The following is a 19,978-nucleotide window of genomic DNA, read 5'->3' as shown; positions in this document are numbered from 1 at the left end:
AGTTATTGTTAAAAATTGCCTTAGTCACTAAGGCAGCCTACACATAAGAGGAGAAACAGGAACATTTGTAACTAAGAATTGTGAGAAAGACAGCCCGTATTCTCCCCATCCATGCTAAAATTCCACACCCATGGATGGAAAGTGCAGGATTCAAGAGCACTGCATGCCCGTTTTTTTTTCTCACCGTTATCAAATCTATTGCATCCATCTACACCTACATCTCATCTTCCAGGCTGGAAAACTAAAACATTGATCTCGTCGAGCCTGTAGGATTACTGTAGCACTCCAGAGTACCATCTCAGATTAACTTATTGTTAGTAATGAAAAAAATACAAAGCAAGCTCCAACTTTATTTCCAAACAATTGCCTAGAATGGCACCGAAAATAGAACAAGAACATTTTTACAGTTAGAACAGTATCCATTTCAAAAGGTACAAAAATCTCTATAGAAGATTGCAAATAATCTACAGCTATTACTTGACAATGGTGAACACAAGATATGCACGTGAGTAGTGTCAATGATTTCAGAACTTTGATTTGATACCACCACTATGAGTTACGGGAACTCACAGATAACACAAAGCCATTGTTAAAAGGAGATAAGTATAGTGGCATGATTATATAGGGAGATGCAGAATGACACAAATAACTGAAATGTTTTACAGATGCATTATTGATTTCAGACTAAAAACTATCTTTCTTAGCAAGAGCGAAGCTTACTGCGATATTCAAGCAAAACGACTTCTTACATTTCAGGTGTGATACTGAACTCTGATGTAATGCAAATATATCCTCTTCTTACCAAGTGCTCAGCCTGTGCAGCTGCATCATGCTATTCAATATACCAAGAAATGGCAGCACGGGGAGCACTGCGTAACAAATGCACCCGCTGGCTAGGTTAATCATGAAGCGCCCCCCCCCCTCCTCCCCGGCAGCAGAACCTACCCAACAGCTCACTATAGCAAAGCTTTTATGCTTTATCCACAATGTATAATGAGATGCCTGAGCAGGAGGAAAATGTTTCTATCTGCAGAACATGGGAATAACCAAGCTAGAAAGCCAAGACCATTACCTACAGTGCTAGCCTAATCTTGACGTTCATTGCAATGTACAAATTATAAAGAGATAGAAAACAGCAGCAGCTGAATTTTAAAAACATAAAGGAATGATTTGCTACAGGCCCAGTTTATCTAATACTACTTGCAGAGTGGTTACTGCTGGGGGAGAGGGAGAGATCTGCTGATGCTGTTAAACTGGCAATATGAGGAGGTGCTTCGCTTTAACAGCTTCCCACATCCCTGATTCTATTTTCAGGCAGTAACCACCGTACAGTAAAGCATAGGGGAGCATCAACTCAGGCATTTGTTCCCTGGATTCTTCACCTGCTCTTGGAATTCTAGGAGATAATGATGAGCCAAGTTCAATCCCCCTTCCCCCCTCCTTTTACCTTTCTAGAAGCCTTAGAGATCGAGGTTTTGTGGGGAAAATGACAACTCCATTCTACATAAATTCTTCTGAAGATTATGTCAAGAGGATAAACCACTTGGAAAAGTATGCTTCACTACCATAAAATATAATCTTCACTATGAACATGTTCTTCTAGTTTACATTCAAATTATTTACCAAACATTCAGAAGAAATATACAAATGTTTATACATACTTTTGATAGCCACTGATTCATGGCTTCCTGGTTTCTTATGCATTTATGATTTCAAAAGATGCAGCCTACCCTGTTTATAATCGTTACATGAAATGTGATTGTTTCCTTTTATCCATCCTAAGAGCATAACCCAAAATAGAAAAAAGACTATCATCCATATGTATAAAGAATGACACGTCTAAGAATTAATGTACAACCTGTATACTTATTTATTTCAAACTACACATTAAAGGTCAGAAATGATACATTAACAGGCAGAAATATGGAAAAATCAGTGACAGCCTTGCTTTCACAGCAATTCCTATGTAGGTGAAATTATATATGGGAGTTTTCTTCCCCAGCTGGCACTCAGATAGCCATGGTACACTGCAAGAACTGAAAAACAAAAGCAAATTTAATAACACTTGGGGGGCTTGCAGATTAGCATGGGAACAGATGAAAAGGGCAAACAGCAAGGTAACAAAAAACAGTAACAAGATCTCAATTCAATTTAGGTTGTTTCATAAACGGTAAAAAATAGTTGGATTACCACCATCCTATTCAGTTTTATGGAATGCATACATATAATCTTGAACAAATTTCATCAAAATTGATCAAAAATGTACTTGGCCCTAAAATTCTATTAAAGCAAAAAAATGTTGTTTCTGCTTTATCTTAAATACATCCATAATTTGTTCTTTATATATATCTTTGAAGGATGAAAACTTCACAGGATAACAATTTATGCCCATTACAGCTTACCTTACTTCTGTTCAAAGACAAAATTGAGAAAATATAAAGCAATGATCAAGAAAATCAATATTTACAACTATACATATGTCACCTAGTCACTAGTCTCTAGGCAGCTTGCAATTATAAAAGCAAAATACAAATCAATTAAAGCCCTCAAAATCTCCTCCACTGCTGTCTCCTGATGTGCACTATTTTCACACTTCCTAAATAAAATAAGGTGGGGGCCATTATGAATCTCTACATTTGTCCAGCATTACAGATTAATTTACATGGCATTATAGTAACAGCCTATAAAAATCATACAATAGAAGCACAGCCCCAAGCACTTACGTTGTCTTAGCTGAGACACTATTTGTGTACAAGCTAAAATGTATCTATCAAATTATGTCAAAAAGTAAAACAAATTCTGCAGTTTATGCAAAATAATCTTTCACAGAAAAAAAAAATTTTGCATAAACTATGCAAACCTTAGTCAAGACTATTTTGATTCAATGTCATGTTTCAACGTAAATTGTCTTCTACTGGCATTTCTATAACTGGTTTCCATAGGCTGATTTATTTGAGACAAGGTACCAAAATTTGCTAATCAAAGGTTAAAATTAAAAATTCAACTAAGTAATTACTTAACTTTTAAGGGCAGTTTTTCAAGTGTTCATCTAAGAATTCACATACATAAGTTACAGGCTTCCATACCGCCCTGTCTGACATTCTCTAGAGCTTACAGAAATATTTTGTAGGAACTGTGTAGCATATGTTTAAATGAGGACCCTGCTAAACCCCTTCAGTTTCTAAGACTAACATAGCAAATCCAAAAGAATGGGGGTTGGAGGGGAGAGGGGAGGGAGATTCATGTGGCCACCAGGGATAACACTGATGTGTGAATACCCCACTGAAAAAGTCGCTATCATGCTTCTGGAGTGAGTATGGGTCAGAAGGTGGGCATGGTTGTTTCACCAACATGTACCAGTGCAAGATAATAGCCACTAGCCATGAGGAGAAATGCTGGGAAGGCAGGCCATGTGCTTCGTGGATGGGCCTTGGAAAGCCAAGAATAGATCATGATCCTGGCAAAATGCAAGAGAACAATGCAAATCCAAAGAATGAAGGAGTGTTTCTAATAGAATAGAGGGGGTGGGGAAAAGGATAAGCAATATGTCTTGATTCAAATGGAAGGTTGAAACTGACTTCAGAAATAAAGATGTATCTGGGATAATGACTACTCTGTCTTATGAAAAATAGAGAAGGATCTCTTCAAAAGGAACTCAGTCCTCCAACTTGACAAGCTGCTGGAGAGTAGGAATGGGTAAGAACAAAGCCAGACACACACATGCAGCTAACAAGAGAAGACAGTCCTGTTTATTCCTATACAAATGTATTTACAATACTTGGTGTGCATATATATATATGAGTATATCTATCTACAGTGACCAAGCATAAATATACACTATGAATTCCTAGCTTAATCTACTATTAGAACTTAACTTTCTACTACTTTGCTTATAAGACACAAATGCTTTACTGCTAGTTTTTCCTCCTCCCACAGTGTCTCCAGCAGACTTAGGAATGCCAACAACTTCTCTCCTTAACACTTTCTTGCCCATTTCTCAGTGCCTGAACCACATGGAGTTTACTCTGCCACTGTCTAGAGTCCAGGGATGTGTTCTCTTTTTGCTGGCTCTTTTCTGCAGGTTCTTCTTTGGTTTCAGCTGCCTCAGGCTTCTTCCTGGTTCTTCTCCCTGACTGTGTATCCTCTGGCTTTTGGTTCTCCCAGCTGTTGCCTCCTCCACTCCATGCCTCGTCCAGTTGTCTCTCACTCCAGCAGTTTTGCCTGCCAAACCTAGAAGAACCACCCCCCCGCCCAACCATCCTTCTGTGGCTTCTTTTATAGTTCTTTCTTTTGAACCTACACGCCAGCTTGCAGGTGATTCTAAGGGGTTTTAAATCTTTTTCTTCCCTTTCTCTGCAAGTGCCTACATGCCAAAGCTGGGCAGCTGACGGATCACTACAGAGAAAAAACTGCGATCTTGACAGTCGTACATAACATTTTCTGTTTCAGTGCACTTCATCCTTCCACACAAGCCAAAGTCAGAGTGAGAAGACAGACTAGTTTTCATGAGATGGAAGTCGCTATAGGCTCAAAGATTTTGATATTAACAAAGAGAACAAAAAAGAGCTCTATGCCCAAAGCAGTAGGCTTTTCATGAAGCTTTATCAGCAGGTTAGAGAAAAAAGGAGTACCACCCAATAAAAGAAAAAAAAGAGAGGCTGGCTACAAGGCACGATGAGTCAAAGTTTGTGAACCTTTTAGAACTATTCACAGTACTGTGACCAATGTGGTTAGAGCTTCATCTAAGGCCTATAACTAAATACAGTAGAGTCTCGCTTATCCGACATAAACGGGCCGGCAGAAGGTCGGATAAGCGAAAATGTTGGATAACACACAGTAACGATTGAGTGCGGTAAAAAAAAAAAAAAAAAAAGATCTGCTGCGCCTGTTGCAATCGATTTTTGCGTTGCGGCGCTGCACCGTCAGGAGCAACAAGAAAGAGTACACTCACGCTCGCAAACAAGCAGCACACTTTTCTCGTCACCGATTTATGCATGTTGTGTTTTTTTTAGGGGCGTCGGATAAGACAGAATGTCGGATAAGCGAAGGTCGGTTAAACGAGACTCTACTGTAATAGAATCTGATTAAACAAACAGCACACAAAACAAAGCATTGTAACATATCTGTATTGTGCACATTTTTGATAAAGACGGAATGTTAGCTCAATCTGTGTGAAGCTTAAGATGATCAGTTCTCTTAAGGGGAGGAGGCTGATGGTTCACTCCCTTAACACACACACACACTTCCACCACTGCAGTCTGCTTTTCATGATACACATTTATGGAAGTGAATCATGTCCTGATTTAACAGATCTCTGCACACCTCAGAAAAAGGTTTGTCAGTGCTCACGAGGCTACAAATTTGTTGCCAAGGGTTTTAGGGTCCATCAGTCCATGGACAGCCAGATGGTCTTCAAATGGAGAAAATTCAATTAACATAGCTACTCTTCCCAGAAGTGGTTGTCTGAAAAAAATAAAATCAGCCAGAGGTGCAAAGAACTCCTGGGTAAAAGCAAATGATTTGCAGGCCACTCTTGCATTGTCTGAGTCAATGAGGAAAAGAGGCCAATAATGGAATAGCAGATAGCTGAGAATTTTCTATCAAGAAGGGAGAATTTGATTGGTTTCTCAAAGACAGGACAGCCACCAGACAATTTTTGGAACGCATTAGGAGGAATGGAGAAAAATGAAAGGGCTATGGAGTATGCCACCTCTGAAGCTTGCTCCCGGAGAGCGGCCCGGAAACTAGAAGAATGACTGCAAAGCAAACAAACCGTGTTTATGCCCATTCAAGGGGGAAGTTTGCACCCACAACACTGGCATTCATCAGATGGGGCCCTTAGGATCATAAGGCCAAACTAACAACTCTAAATTTAGAAGATTAAGAAATAAAGGGGAAAAAAAGAACTTTGATGAAGTGAAAGAAAAAAAAACAGTTAAAGACAAATAAGTTAATACTGTAGTGGTTGAAAATGAATGGAAAGATGAAGTGGGAGTCATGCCATGTTTTGTGGTACCCATGGGGAGGAACAGATCTCCAACCAAACAATCTGTAAGCTCTAGAAGGTACCAAATGAAATGCTGCACAGGCAAATGACCCATGTACATGAATAATCAAGACCACAACGAAGAATTAAAGCAGCAGCCACCTGATGGAGATCTTAACAGGAGCTACAGCTCTATCTTGAGATGTAATTTCCTAAAATATTCCTGAGTATAATGCAAGTATATAAAGGGAGTGGTGATTGTCAAAGATGTAAAACACACAATTCTAATTAAAATCATTTTTATAACCAATTAACAGTGTTGTTACTTACATCGTCATACACAAGATTCACAATGCCCTGTTGCATGCTGTCTCTTCTCCTGAAGAAATCTTCAAAAAAAAAAAAAGATTTGCAAATTTATACTGTAAAAATTCTGAACCTGTCTAGATATACACAAAAAAATCTATGGAGTATAACTAGATTTAAAATAGTCAGTCAAGCACAACCACACTATATAATGTAATTTGTCTCTGGAAATAACAATATTCCATTATCCATTCATTTCTCCAGTCATCAGAGGACAGCAGATTCTGTATAATCACTGCCAATACAATGGAATTACACCAGACTCCAAATAAGGCCACAGATGCTTGCCACTCTATGTAAAATATTTTGCCATATTCACTGCACTGTAAGGTTAAAGTACTCTTAAAGAATACTGTTTGCCATCTTGTCAATATTAGAACTCAAAACATTGGGACTTTGAAATGAGACTTGACTTTAAAGCTGACAACTGTTTCAGGAATCCAGAGAAGAGCGTACTCCAATTTTTATTATGAAAAATCCATTGGAGTAGTGATGGGTTAAGAAATCTGCTGTAAGAAAAAAAAAAAATGGGAGGAATTTCTCAAGCTGTCTCCTAGGCAGATATGTTCTACTTGTGCAACTAGACCTAGATCCAAGCAGTGAATGCTTACTTCATAAAATCAGAATATATATACAAATCCAGTACTTACCTGTTAAAGCACGAAGCTTCACACAGCAAGCCACATAGTCATCAAAAAAAATTCTGCCATTCTTGCTGTAACGTTTTACAATAGCAATTAAAGTCTGTGGGCTTAGCCTATAACCTGGATAAGGTAGTCAGAAAGAAAACACACTTAGGAGAACCTTTCCAATATTTGGGTATTCATAAACTATTTACAGTAGTCATAACCAATCTAAGATAGCAGAAGTTCAACAGGGATACAGTGGATAAAACAGAGCAACTTAAGACGATTTGTTAAGATGATTCAGTGTTCCTTAAGAAATAGAGTACTGTACTGCTGTATTGTGCAATTACAGAAGACCAATTTTCCCAGATCTAAGAAAAGGAACAGAGTCCATCAATTCCCAACCTAAATTAGGTAGCCAGCAGACTTGAATGCAGGAAACTACCTATGTAAGTTAGATTTCTAAGTCAGCAAAGTTTTACTTACCCATAGCTACAATAACTTGAGTCAGTACATGAAATTCCACAGTTCCACTTCGATCTTGATCAACCAACATGAAATTGTGTTTCCAAGCACTAAGAGCTGCCCAAAGTTCTTTAAATTCATTATATCCCATTTTTCCAGTATTGTGTCTCTAATGTAATGTGTTAAGAAGCGTGCCATCTTGTGGACAGGTGATTAAAAGATGGATAAGTGTTTTACCCGTATGGTACTGTATTCTGTTAATGTTCTGCATATTTGTGCTCCAATTTTGCTCATGTTTTAAACAAGTAAGTCATAAAGATCACTTGGCAAGAAAAGCATTCTCTTTTTACTCTGCTCTTTTAGAAAACAATACCTTTTCAATCTACACCTTTTAACACTGGTGTTTAAACAATTCTCAAATTAAGCTTGACTTTGGTGACAATATCGATATTGCTATGTAATTTTCTTAGGCCATAATATGGAAGTAGTTTGCCACTGCCTTCCTCTGGGGTATATTTTTCAACCCCTGAGTCTCACTTACAGCCCTGGGATTTTCTGATGGTCATGCATCTAAATACTAACCATACTTGAGATCAACAAAAGGATGGCTTAGTGATGCCACCTGCTGGGCACATACTGGATGTTACAGCACAGCACAGAAATTATTGGGGCTCTTTTGGTCACTGACTTGCATTTCAATTGATGACATATATGAGTCTATCTTTGAAAGAGGAACTGTAACAACAGCAGCAAACTTTGGGAGTCATCTACTTGTTATTTATGAGCTGGAAGCAATCTGAGGTGGAACAAAACTTTCCTACCTATTTATTTTAAAATCAGTACAGGATAGCTCAGAGTTCGTATTAACAAATGCAAAAATATGTTCTCTTATACAGTTATTCAATTCTAAGCATTTTACAGTCCTTGAAAATCAGGAGTAGACAACTTATAGCCCTCAATGTGACCACAAGCCCTTTTTATAGCCTCTGGGGACCCCAAAAGAAAAACCACTGTATAATGTGTAACAGAGTTTATCAAAGCAAATGGAAAATTAAGAAAAACAAGTGCATGAAGCCGCTGGTGGACTTCATGCACCCACCTGGTAAAAGCCATACTCCCACAAGAGGAAAGGGGCCAAAAATTCCAGCCTGACCTCTCAGCTAATGTCACTGCATCATTAATACGCAGAAATACTAATACGTTTTCCTGGGTTTTTAAAAATTTCTTGCTGATTATTTAGCTCTATTTTCTGACTACTAGTTACTATTTCATGATTGCACAGTAACATGACATTCCTTCTAAGTTATTTTCTGCATTGTGGTCACTGGACTGTAAATAAAAGACTGACTGCAGTCTAAAATGGGGCAAGTGCAAATCAATCTTTAATGGGACCAATTAAGAATATACGCAACCAGAAAACCTAACTGCATATATTTTAATCATTAAATGAACCAATTAAATATTCCTACTTGTTTACAATCCTCAATTGAATCAGACTGATCCTGCCATCTCTGTTCTTTTATGTATAGAACCGCAGTCTCCGTCAGGTGACCTGCACCTTGGGCAACTAACAAAAATATATTCTAAAGTATTTAACTCAAAAGGTGTACTTTTAAGTTTTATCACACACTGCCCCACTTAGAACAACTCAATCTGTAGATTGGCATCACATACACACTTTGTCACATGTAAAGCTTGGTAAATTTCTAAAGGAGGCAATTCTGGTTTAAACTAATCAGGGTGAAGACAAAGGAGAGACTATGGAAACCTGACGCTTGTTCCTAGCTTGATATACCAGAACTTCAGCCAGCAGAAATGTTTGCAAATTATCCCACTTGCCCTATGATTGTAATCTTCTTAATATATACTCTCTTCTGCATTACATGGGGGCAGACCATATTGATGTTTTTCAAGGGACACTGAGTTTGGAATTGGAGTTCTGCAACTTGTTGTTTTAAAGCCCAATACTATGTGTTTACTTAGAAATAAGCTCCAGTAAATTCAGTGGAAATTACTTCAAAGTAAGCTGCCTTATTTTTGCCTGACATCCAGAAACTGACAATTTCAGCTAGGCATTTTTAAAAGGATACATCTAACATTGATATCATAATTCTGCAGGTCTCCAAGCTGAATGCTGAAATTACAAACAAAGAATTAATGCTAAGGCACCACATCCATTTCAGTTTTAATCATTACTGTTCAAAACAGGAAGAGCAAAGCTATCTCATTTATAACGATTAACCATTCAAACCCATGTAGTGATCAATTTGTTGATAACAGAGCACCAAATGATACCTGATTTCTCAGCTGGACTTAAGGCTCTGTTTGCCCATTTTTCCCAGGTGGAATGGCAATTAGGAGGCGATAGGTAACATTTGAAAGGCAAGTCAGGAATGGTTCTACACCTGGAGGGCAAACAGTCAGGTATCTTTCAGGTATTACAAGAGATTAGAATTCACTAGAAGAACAGCTATTAACAGAGAGGTGAGGTATTCTGTTGCTCCAGAAATGACTTAACATTTTGTAATGTCTGAACATAGCTTCTCTTTTCTCCTCCTTAGGCAGAGGCCTCCTTCCTTCATCTCATCTTATCACCTAGTTTCTTTCTCTTCCCTGTTCCTTCCTCTCACCCTATCTCTGTCATGCTTGGCTTTTCTTTTCATTTGCTCTTTCTGCTGAAAGGAGTGGAGAACTGGTGGGCATGTATTTCCATGTATAAGAGTAGTTTGTATATGAGAGAACTGTTGGCATATGCAAGTGGAAGATTAGTTTTACATTAGTTTAAGGGTCCTGTAATGTAATTACAGGCACATCAATGTAACAGAAAGGTTTGATCTTAATTGAATTAATTGTGATTAAGTACTGCTGCTCAGAGTCACTGGGAGGTGGGTAGCATATAAAAAAAGATTATTATTGCTTTTGTTCTGGACCTGCCTTTTTTAAGAATGTGGCTTCTGACAGATAAACACTAACTTAATATAGATGCACATATATATAAGTGTGTCATATGAACACACAAGTAGGAGGTAATTTTCAAGATTGGTTTCAACTAGAGCTGGCAATCTTAGATTAGCAGAGAAAGAAAGCCAGTAATTTTTATTTTTGCTTGCTGTCGCTTTGATAGGGGAAATCATGAATTTAGGGCCATCTTTCTTTTAGTACATGCAATAAGTAAACAGCTAATGATCAAAGAAGCAAGATGTAAAAAAAGTCAGGGATGTGCAACTTGTAGGTTACATAAAGAGCTTAGATCAATTTTTATATCCTTGAGAGCATCTTCCATCTAAACCTTATCAGCAAAACTGCCATTTTCAAAACATATTAATTTATTTTTAACAGAGGGCAAAATGTGTGTGTTCTTTCTCTTTAATACTCCTCAGACCTAGGGGAAAATTACTCAACTATTTGGATCCTGCTGACTTGAAGACATCATTGGGTTGTCAGTGACAAAACCTCTGCAGCCCTCAGAGGCAAAAACTATCAAAATCCCAAATGTGGACTCTGGACATGAGTTCTCCCATTACAGATAAAAACAGGATCACAAAATAATTACAATGTATATTATTCCCAAAAAGCAGTCCAGAATAATAAATTTAATAACCATCTTACGAGAGTAAGTTCCACTGATTCCAGACTGTGTTAGACATCTCTGTAATTCCTCTGCATCTACTTCACCATCCTGTAAAATGAATGCATACAAATCTGAGGTTCAAGGCATTAGCAAAACTGGTAAAAGAAAATCATGTATTCATAAATTCTATAGAGTTAACTTACGGTTCTATTTAAATACAATACTTCACAAACAAGCCTCAATTATATATTTGCCATACTAATTGAGTTATTTTATGTAGCTAAATCACTATGGACACTCTTTCAAAATTACAAAATGAGCTATAACTTCCTCATTTGTGACATCTTACAATAGGATAAATTATTCATAAAAACTTTTCACAAATGTTGAACTTTAAAGAAAACTGTTTCATGTGCAAGCTTTGTAAATTATGAGACAAGCCATTTAAAATCAACAAAAAACTTCTCTCCCTACTTCTCCACTCCAGGCACATCCTACAGAGTTTCTCAGGTTAGTTCAAATCCAGCTGTGTATAAAAATATACAAGACCAACAATTCATAAGTTTAAAGATATCCATATCCAATTATAAAATACAGACATAAAAGCCCATCAAGACAAAATAAATAATCTATATAATGAAAGCCTTTAAATTAACTTTTCAAGCTACCTTGATACCCATGTCAATTAGCTATCTGAGCAACTGCAACTTCTTACATGGGAGAATATCCACTCACAAAGACATGAAATGCAGCCTTTCAGCTACCATAGTATTGTGATGCATTATCTTGCTAAAATGACAAAAAGAATCTTATCTCATAATATGTTACAACTTATAAGCAACTTACATATATAATACCCACCTCCAAGTTAGTTTTACAGCAATGATCTTAAAAAAGCTTTGTTGTGAGCTTCACCAATGAAAGCATAAGGAATGATGGGTACTGAAAATCCTGTGACTTGATTTGGCCTTAAGCAAAATTCCTTAATCTAATTATGGTAATCATGTACTGACTTCTTAGAAGTTTCCCAGAAGTAGGTATATGTGTTTTCCAAACTGAATGGGCATATCTTTTTCCCAGCTAGATTAAAAAACATTAGGATCATGCTGATTGCAGTTCTCGATAAAAAGAAAACTTCAGTCATACTGACAAAAGTTCAATGTGTATGGTGTAGCATTTCTAGTAGACCTATATATTAGAGGGCGCTGTTCATGATGATTGTACAAAATGTAAACATACTTTTTGTATTTATCACCAAGGCAAAAGGATTTTCACTGGGTAAGCTCACAGGGCACAAGGAAAAGATTAAATGAATCTTGAGTTAGACATTTCTGAGTCTCATTCTCTGTTCATAATGCAAAAACACTCAGAAAGTATTTCACTGCCTTGCTTTTACCCTCCCCTCCAAAAACAATGCCCATGTTACTGCAAGTTTCTACCTGATCAGTTCTTTTGAGTGTCAAAGGCCCACGCTTCCATCACCCCACTGGTCTTGCTATATGGCAGATGACATTGTGCTTATTTGACTGGTACTTCAGGAGTGAATGTTTATTCCTCCTATAAAAAACTAAATTTACTAAAATATTACAGTTGAGAATTAAGAAAAATATGGAAGTCAGCAGTGAAGATCCTATTTATGAGAAATTAAAAACACACAAAAAATCTCTTTTCCACATAGTCACTTTAAAGCAGTGGTTTTCCAACTATGTTCTGGAAAACTCCCAAGTTCCTCAGAAACTTATCATGTAGTCTTCAATATAATGAGTCACATTTTTTTTTCCCAAAAAAATAGGTTACCATCTATTTTACTGAACATCCTCTGTAGAAGAAGTTGCAATAGAGAGCTAAGGGTATTCTAGGCTACACTCTGTACAATTGTAAGCATTTTACATAGGAGGAAGTTAGGCTACATTAAACACAACTTGTGATTGCATTTACAATTCCAACCCATTTATGCAAAATTATACAGGCTGATCCTGAAAACGTACTCCAGAACGTGCTCCACAATCTTTTGCTATGCAGCTGAATTCTACAGCAGACACATGTTTTTTAACAAATGTCAGCACAGAAAAACTTCTCTCAAGATACAAAGCTTGAAAACCACTGCTCTAAAGCAATAAAAAAATGAGAAAGCAGTGGTACTTCATGTTTTCCTCACTTGCAGAAAGGGATCGGCTAAGTATAAAATGTTAATTGCAATCAATACTTGAGATGAAATAGTACTAAATATATTTAAGAGCTCTGTGCACTATGTAAACTGTAATAGATACATGAAGCTCTATACTGACTTTTTATTTTGGGGAAAAGAAGGATCAATTGTTTATTTTTTAAAATATTTATATGCTATTCCTTATAATTCCAACACCACTACACTGTTTGGAAAATTATCTTTTCCACCCCAAAAATGTATTCTTCTAGGGGCCTTCCCAGCTCACACTACCACTCCATCTTGGCTGTTCTTTGTTAAGTCTGTCTTAACTCTTCAAATGAAAGTCAAGAGACTCAATTTTGTAATGCTTCCAAAAGAGTTCAGTGGAATTTAGAGAACTGCCCAGAATGAGAACATTTAAAAAAAAAATACTGTATTCCATTTACAACTATCAAAAAGAAAACTGCTTTATGCAGTAGCTGGTCATCTTTCTAGACAAAGTTCATGGTTTATCCCCTGCCTGTAGAGAAAAAAAGCAATTCGCTGACCCGCACTCGTACTGGATACTATTTCAAGCAGTTGCTGCCCCAATGAAACAAATGTCATCCTGAAATGCCTCTCCTGTCATTCCTGTCCTCTATCTCTACCAGAAGACAGTCTACATAGGAAGTGAATACCATAATTTGCCAGTTAAGAATCATTTCTTCTTCTATGGAAGTGTTAATAAGAACAGCATTTTACAAAGGCCTTGCAATTTGAAAATAGCAGTTTCTCTGAGAATGAATGTCCAATATGGCCACCCACTTCATCTTTAGCCGCTCATCCCACATAATATATTTTTGGATTAGAGAATGAGTTCAAGTATATTCTGGTAGCTATTTGCCTACAATCTAATCACAAAGAAGAGAAAATACTAGTTTCCAAAAGCAACATACTCTCTTTAATTGTTGAATGGCATGTATTTTTCAGCTTTCCACAATTCAAATTTATTCTGTCAGCATAAGCTTAGAATCACACACGCATAAGCTTAGTGACTGCAATAACTCTCTCAGTTCTGGCAATAAAATAACTTTCCCTCACTGCTAAGCTGCCTTGGCCACCAGAGAGCAAACAGAATTTAGCACTGGTCAGAATTCTTGTCAGTAGGCAAATAAAACAGATCAAAGAACATCCTAGACATAAAGATCTATTTGCAATATAAACTACCATTAAATCCCTTCAAATTAGCTCAAACTCAGTATCAAAAATTCTTTCTTTGGGTGATAAACTTTCAGGATCAAAGGATATTATTTAAGAAGGCAGTACTTACATAGTCCCTGTGTGAGGTCACATGTAATTTCTTTCTCATCAGCTTGCAGTTCCACAAATGGAACTCAATATAGAATCAAATGAGTTGTGCCAGAGGCATGAATGCCTTTACTACTGAAATACTATATGACTACTGCTATTGTTGAGATGCTAACTGATGAATTATTAAACAAATCCCTTAAGACTGTCAGGCATTCTTTGTAAAGAATACAGAAATTAAAATGCAAGTGGAAGGAGAAGAGTAAATGTAAAGGAAAGCTACTCACCTGAAACTGGAGTTCTTCATGAATATTGCTTTTGCAGTTCCACACTCTTGAGAGAATGCATATTGGCATCACAAGTCCCAAAACGCTCTAGAGACCAATGACCTGTGGGGCCATGCATATGCCCTTTGGTGAATCTTTACTATAACCTTTTAACCAGTCCTTTCGCCCAGATTATACAGATATGGCTTCTGTGCTACTCAATACCTAGCCACATATAATGTACATAACTCTTCCAAACTGAAGCCTGATGTACATTCACTTAAACACTGATTCACTAATAATCAAGTTTATATTATATAAACCTTGATGTAGCTATTCTAAGTTGCCAGATACCCCTACAAATAAAATTGGCTAAAGATCATGGTCCAATTAATGAGCTCAAAAAGCAAATTTACAATAGCCCTCCCATTCCTCTTACACAGAGAGTATAAAATTTAATTATTTAAAATATTATCATAGGAAGGCAGCTTTGTATTGCTTGCCTATATCTACACTTAAGAGCTGACTATGGATTCCATGCAAATGAACAGATTAGTTGAAGGTGAATCTCTCCATTCTTCCTCTCAGTCCAGCTGGATATTATGTTGGTCATAGATGAAAAAAAAAACTTATCTTCATTTCTCTTTTTTCTTCTATCAAGCTGTTTGCTATAAATCTTTAAAAACAAGCCTAAAAGGCTAGCAATCTCCATGGTGGCTGTAGGACAAAAGGCTATCTTGTACTCTATAGCCAGTCATATTGGCAAGCTATTAAAAAAATACAGGCAAGCAACTTTACAGGGTTATTTATAAGGGTGTAATACTAATAATACTGCTAATATATCCACTGCCAAACAAAACCCTGAGATTAGGGGGTATTTCTAACACTGACCAGCAGAAAAAAAAAATGACATTCTTTCAAAACTTTAGGATAGTTGCTTAAACTAACCTACCTGTCCAGCAGTAGCACTGAAGAATGCCCACAAGGGATCAACAGCAGCACCAGCATAGGCACCAGAATAAACAGAATATCCAGGAGATCCATCATGGGCTACAGTTTGTACCCCTCTAGGGACCGGTTGGCCCACTGCCATTTGCATTGGCATCTGACCATGGTAAGCACCATACTTTTAACAAAAAGAAGAGATACATTTTACTATATTCATCAGCCTAGCACAAGCTGATATTATTAATAAGGGTTAATGTCATTTTTTTTAAGAGTAGGATATACATGGCTATTCCAATATTAATATGATTATCAGGATAGGATGTTTTAGCAACTTAACAGATACTCATCACTGCTTGCCCCCAAGCCATAGCAGAGCAGGATTTTACTATCACTCTAGGAAGGACACAGCACAGTATTCCCATCATTTGGAAGCACAAATAGAACCAAAGCAATGCTAGAAGATAATGTAGACATTCTTGGCTTTGCTGTACTAATAAGGAAAAAGCTGGCTCATTCAGCTGATTTTGCTAGTATTAATACACTATATCCCAAATGAGGAACAAAACAATGACTGGGAAAAAAATAGCAACGATTTTCCAAATTTGGGCTAAGGAATTATGCCCATTTCATTCAAAACCAATATATCTTTCCTTATCACTTAAAAAAATAGCCGGCAAATTCCTAGCTTTTTCAACATAGTAATTTCTAATCCCCCAAATCACTTAGATGGTATAAAACATTAATTTAACCCAAAAAATTATTAATCTAGAAAATGGATCATTTTCTAAAGGAAAAAATGAAAATAAGTACTCTTCTAGACAAGTTGACACTTCCATGCAGTTTTCTTGCTGTGGCAGAGAAGTGATTTGCAGATGCCTCCATCCAGGATTTTTTTTCCCAACTTCCTACTTTAGTCTATGGTCCTGCGATTTCCTGATGGTCTCCGATCCAAGTATTAGCCAGGTCTGACCCTGCTTGTTAGTTAGGTGCTGTTATTCAGCTGAGCAAAACATGAAACTAATTGCTACTTGCCAAGAAATAAATTGATAAATGAAAGTGTCAAAAAAATTGTCCAAGCCTTGATTTTTCAACTATCAAAAGCAAGATACTTCTTATAATTGCAAGATAAGTAACTAATGAATCTTAAAATAGTCTGTAAGTAACTTCTGAAACTCATGGATAAGCAACTCTTACATAAAAAAAAATCTTAGCTATTTTTAAAAGTTTACCCATAAATCTGAAAAAATAAGTCTATTACAACTAAAGCATTGAAAGGATCCTACCAAACTCACGAGTCGTAAAAGGTTTTTCAAGATATGACCCAGTGGTGAGTTTCTACAAGCAGAGGGTAGGAGAGGAACGTAACAATTCCTCCTTCCCTGCCAAACCTTATTATTCCTTAAAAATATGCTCTAGAAGTTCTCTCAATTTTTCAGAAAATTTTTGAAGGGCACGCATGGTTAGGAACTTGAATCCACTGAATTCCATTATTTCTTCTGTACTGCAACTTGGCACACAGGCTCCCATGACCCACAAATAAAATAACCTTAAGAAACAGTATCTAGATGAAACTGAATGCATTCACAGATTTCTTCAGATAGAAATTTTAAGAAAGATTATTAATCTCCAAATGGCTGCCTGTTAATAAAGGTTCAATGGTTTCAAAGCTTTAAAATGTACAAAGTAATTTAAAGATAAACATGCAACATAAATTGATATTCTAATAAATATTAGCAGTCCAGATGTGTTAAAATGGACAAGAATCCAAGTAATGTTTACAATATTTGGCACAAACGGAGCATAAAGAATTTGCTAGCTAAGTGTCTCTCAGGGGCCTCTTTCATTGAAAAGCCTTAGCAGCCACCCATTCATTTGATGGGGATATATGAAATAAGGCTTCCAAAGAGGATTTTAAATTTCAACCAGGTTATTAGATTATATTATTATATTAACAGAGGCAAATTAGAAATGGTTTAACCTATATTGAAGTTTTCTAATCCACTTTACAGAAATAATCATTATTCCATCTTTATAAATTATACATGGACACTATTTATAGGGATGGACAGCCCACAAGCCATGTATGCCCCCCCCGAACTTTGAGAAAACACCTTCTTAAATATTGTCACTTCTGTAAAGTGGCAGTTTTTAAAATCATCTATCCCTGTTTTAGGGGAAGATATTCAAGCTCTACTGAAACATGTTAGAAAGCTATGTTTTGTTACTATGTAACCAAATATATTGTAAAACCCACAGTACAGATAGTCCTGCTTAATGACTGCTGTTTAGCGACCATTCAAAGTTATGACAGCACTGAAAAAGTAACTTTACAGCCAGTCCTTGCACTTCCAGCTATTGTAGTGTCCCTGCGATCACATGATCGAGATTCAAGCATTTCACAACTGGTGGGCATTTACGATCATTGCAGCATCTCTCAGTCATGTCATCACCATCTGCACACTTTGCAGCCAGCTTCTGACAAGCAGAGTCAATGGAAGAGCCAGCAGTAAAACAGCAAGTTGTGGTCACATGTCTCACTTAATGACTGCAACAATTAGCAATGGAGTTGCCAGTCCCAACTGTGGCCATTAAGTGAGGACTACCTGCATATATTTACCATTTCCTTCTATCAGATTGTATGTGTGTGTGTGTGTGTGTGTGTGTGTGTACACACACACATATATATATATAGTTTTAATTTGTTTTGGCATTATCTTAATCTGTTATAGATCACCTGAAAAATATTTCAAACACAAACTTTAGAAATTAAAGTAATAAAACTAATTTAACAATCTTCCTAAACTTTAAACTCTTCAGAAAACAAGTCTTAATATATTTATAATACATTAAGATTGGTCTTTTAAAAAATACATAAAGTTGTGTTAATCTTGCTCCTTTTCATTTAACAACAGATCAAGACCCAGAGGATATCTCAGGTGGCAGCAAATTACCAACATTAACTAATCTTGAAAAAGCCAAACAGGGCAACATCCAGTTAATACTTGGATGGAAGACCACCTGGAAACCCTAGAGCTATAAACTAGGTTGAGAAATTAATAAAACATCCCAGAAAAAAGTAATGGCAAATCATGTCTTTGTCCTGCCAAGAAAACTGCACAGACTTGTTACGTTGACTGAAAAAGACTTTTAATTTTTTTTTCCTTAGTAGATAACCAGTTTCCTAAATTAATTTTTTTTTGGTTAAATTAAATTTTATGCCAAGTAATTTTGGTAAATGGCAAATTACTTCCATATTGTTGTTGCCAAGGAAACAATACAGATTACGTCCACGTTGTCACCAGAACTCAAAAAAGGCTTTGTTAGGAGTTCCAGAAATTAGGCAGGCAAAATTGTCTGGAAATGTATCGGGGGTGGCAGGGGCGGGAGGGTGGAACGACACCTAAAAGGCACAAAAACGTTTTTAAAAGGCAAATCCTATTTCCTCTGACAAAAACGAAGAGGTTCTCACCTCGCACATACTACAGTACTACAACTTACTCCCCCCTAGTCCCCTTCCACGATCCTACTGGTTGGAAATGGTACTAAATTCCATTCCACTTGGAGAGCAGCGAGTTGTAGGAGATCGCAGTAACATCTCCCAAAGCCGGGGGGGGGGGGGAAGAGGCCTACTCGGGTTTGGGGGTAAAGGGAAGAAGAACGGAAAGAAGATATTTTCTACAACCTGAAAACAAAACCCCGGCTGCAAAAGAAAAAACAACAGACCGAGGAGACCCACTAGCAAAAGGTGAGAAAGTGAAAATAGCTTTAAAACGAACACTGGCAACAAGCCTCGAAGCCAAATAAATCTAGGAAGGAGCGACAGCAAGTCCGGCAGGGCCTGCGCCTTCCCGTTTCCTTACTCACCGCTCCGAACGCCGGGTACGTCATGCCGAATTTGCAAGAGAAGACCGTTAAACGGCGCGGAAGAATCCGTTAGCCGAATGCGAAGCTCGAAGCAATTCTAACCCGCCGAAAACACGTCTAATTCTCAAAGGCCACAACCGCTTTTACTCTTCCCTAAGTCGCCGTTCGAAGAGGCGGAACTTCCTTTTCCGTCTCGCCCTCCTGTATCGCCTTCCTATTGGATAACTCGGTCATCCACTTCCTCTCAGGACAGGTTCGCAAGATGAGGAGGTGGGGAGAGCGTTAGAGGTGTATGGTGGGAGAGGAGTTAAGAAGGAAGTCCCGCCCAGTCCGGAAATGGGGGTTGCGGATAAGGTTGTAGTCCTGGATAAGAACAAAGGTCAGCACGACTACGGCTTCCCTAAAAGGCAGCGAAGCCATTCGTATTTCCTTGATAGCGAATATGCGAGA

The 19,978-nt window shown here is 37.3% G+C and overlaps 1 protein-coding gene across 1 annotated transcript; it reads right to left on the bottom strand.

Annotated features, from left to right (window-relative positions):
• Positions 1 to 330: 330 nt before the first annotated feature.
• On the bottom strand, positions 331 to 19,725 carry GCA (grancalcin). The gene is made up of 8 exons (XM_007421521.3): positions 19,529 to 19,725; positions 15,669 to 15,842; positions 11,053 to 11,122; positions 9,534 to 9,577; positions 7,465 to 7,612; positions 7,003 to 7,116; positions 6,317 to 6,375; positions 331 to 2,036 (listed from the first exon to the last, which is right to left on the bottom strand). The coding sequence occupies exons 1-8, from the start codon at positions 19,550 to 19,552 to the stop codon at positions 2,010 to 2,012; spliced, it is 660 nt and encodes a 219-aa protein (XP_007421583.1). The 5' UTR covers positions 19,553 to 19,725; the 3' UTR covers positions 331 to 2,009.
• Positions 19,726 to 19,978: the final 253 nt, after the last annotated feature.

Source organism: Python bivittatus, unplaced genomic scaffold, assembly GCF_059951505.1.
Source record: "Python bivittatus isolate LINGU-HERP-01145 unplaced genomic scaffold, Pbiv_v1 ctg000480_np1212, whole genome shotgun sequence".
In the NCBI taxonomy this organism is placed as follows: Eukaryota; Metazoa; Chordata; class Lepidosauria; order Squamata; family Pythonidae; genus Python; species Python bivittatus.
The sequence above is the reverse complement of the archived record's forward strand: the minus strand, read 5'-3'. Positions and strand labels throughout refer to the sequence as shown.

Excerpts from the sequence above, each read along its gene's own strand:
- GCA (XM_007421521.3), bottom strand. The coding sequence starts at position 19,552 with ATGACGTACCCGGCGTTCGGAGCG. Across the intron at positions 11,123-15,668 it reads TCAGTGCTACTGCTGGACAG|GATGGTGAAGTAGATGCAGA; the intron begins GTAGGTTAGTTT and ends TTCATTTTACAG. Across the intron at positions 7,613-9,533 it reads TTATGATATCAATGTTAGAT|AGACACAATACTGGAAAAAT; the intron begins GTATCCTTTTAA and ends ACATTACATTAG.